The sequence below is a fragment of the Nicotiana attenuata genome, chromosome 5, assembly GCF_001879085.1.
Source record: "Nicotiana attenuata strain UT chromosome 5, NIATTr2, whole genome shotgun sequence".
Lineage (NCBI taxonomy): Eukaryota > Viridiplantae > Streptophyta > Magnoliopsida > Solanales > Solanaceae > Nicotiana > Nicotiana attenuata.
In genome coordinates this window covers 26,008,462-26,010,505 of record NC_031993.1, presented here as the reverse complement: position 1 = coordinate 26,010,505, position 2,044 = coordinate 26,008,462, and the positions used below count along the sequence as shown (strand labels likewise).

Below are 2,044 nucleotides of genomic sequence, written 5' to 3'. Positions count from 1 at the left end.
GTCATCCAACAGAAGGTGAAAGATATTATCTGAGATTATTATTAATGAATATAAGAGGACCAAAATCATATGAAGACCTACTAACTGTAAATGAAGTACGTTGCGATACATTCAGAGAATCAGCTCAAAAAAGAGGACTACTTCATTGTAACAATAACTTAGCTGAATGTATGCTAGAAGCTGAGAGTTATCAAATGCCATGTAGCTTGAGACGCTTGTTTGCTACATTGTTGGTATATTGTGATCCTGCTAATCCAAGAGAATTGTGGGAGAAATTCGAGGCTCTATGTCTGAAGACTTCAAAGTTTTACCAGATATCGGAACAAAAAGTGTTCGATATAAAGTTTTAGATTGTCTCAATGACATCTTACATTCGATGGGACATAACATTAATGAGTATAAACTTATCCCTGAAAATTTCAAGGCTTCAAAGGCTGCCAAAGAAGCAAGAGAAATATTCTTCGAAAGAAACATAATCATTACTGAAGAAGAGCTATTACTACGACAAAAGTTGAACTGTGAACAACAGATGGCATACAATGTGATTATAGATAGAATATCTTCGAACAGAGCGGGAGCTTTTTTTGTTGACGGTCCTGGAGGAACAGGTAAAACTTTTTTATATCGTGCCTTATTAGCTACTGTGCGATCTAAAGGATTTATTGCTCTAGCAACAACAACCTCTGGAGTTGCGGCTTCGATTCTTCCAAGTGGCCGTACAGCTACTTCCCGTTTTAAAATTCCCATTGACATTGATGAAAACTGTAGTTGCAATATTAGAAAACAAAGTTCACTTGCCTGTTTGATTCGAGATGAAAAATTAATTGTATGGGATGAAGTACCGATGGCAAAAAAGAAAATGATTGAAACTTTTGATCTACTTTTGAAAGATCTCTTGAATACTAATGCGCTTTTTGGTGGTAAAGTTGTTGTCTTTGGTGGTGATTTTAGACAAACTCTACCAGTAGTTCGAAACGGAAAAAGAGAGGATTTTATTCATGAGAGTTTATTATATTCTGACATTTGGCCCCGACTTGAAAACATGCGTGCAAAAACTATCAGAAAACATGCGTGCAAAAACTGATCCGGCCTTTGTGAATATTTGATGAGAATAGAAAATGGAAAAGAACCTCTTACTTCTGAAAACAAAATTGAAATTCCAAAATCATTTATTTTGTCCCTTATACTACTGAACAGGAATCTTTGAATGCATTATCTGAAGCAACATTTCCTAACATGCATGCTTTCTTCTATGATGCATCTTCTGTAACTTCCCGCGTTATTTTGACGACAAAAAATGATTTTGTAAATGAAATAAATGATATGCTTATAGGAAAATTTCCAAAAGAAGCTAAAACATTCGTTGCAATTGATGAAACATGTGAATCGAATGATCAAAGTCAGTATGAAGATTTTTTGCGTTCTTTACATCCTGCTGGTTTACCTCCTTACATATTAACTTTGAAAGAAAATTGTCCAATTATATTACTACGAAAATTGAATCCTTGTGAAGGTTTGTGCAATGACACAAGATTGACATGTTGTGATTTCAAAACACATGCTATAAGCGCAAAAATTGCAAGCGGTGACTTTAAAAATACACATGTGTTTATTCCGAGAATACCATTGATGTCATCAGAAGATGAAAAATCCCCAGTGCAGTTTAAAAGAACACAGTTTCCAGTAAGACTTTGTTTTTCTATGACTATAAATAAATCACAAGGTCAAACATTAGATTTTGTTGGTATATATTTACGAGAACCAGTATTTTCGCATGGCCAGCTTTACGTTGCATTGTCCAGAGCAAAAGCTTCCAATTGTCTCAAGATATTAATTCGGCCTCCAAACCCAGATAGCGATGACGATCATTCTACATACAACATAGTTTACGATGAAATTATTCAAAAGGCTTTTCTGTGAATCTTTTACATGTTACTGTATAACGTCTGTTGAACTAAAGAAAGTTGAACATACAGTTTAAACACAAGAACACCCATCTTGTTTGTGGAACATGTACTTAAAAGGTTAAGTTGTGCTTCTATTT

The 2,044-nt window shown here is 34.5% G+C and overlaps 1 protein-coding gene across 1 annotated transcript; it reads left to right on the top strand.

Annotated features, from left to right (window-relative positions):
- On the top strand, nt 377–1,920 carry LOC109226069 (ATP-dependent DNA helicase PIF1-like). The gene is made up of 2 exons (XM_019390871.1): nt 377–964; nt 1,198–1,920. The coding sequence occupies exons 1-2, from the start codon at nt 377–379 to the stop codon at nt 1,918–1,920; spliced, it is 1,311 nt and encodes a 436-aa protein (XP_019246416.1).

Coding starts and splice junctions, on each gene's coding strand:
- LOC109226069 (XM_019390871.1), top strand. CDS start 377: ATGGGACATAACATTAATGAGTATAAACTTATCCCTGAAAATTTCAAG. Junction 965..1,197: donor ATTTTAGACAAACTCTACCA/GTAGTTCGAAAC, acceptor ACTACTGAACAG/GAATCTTTGAATGCATTATC.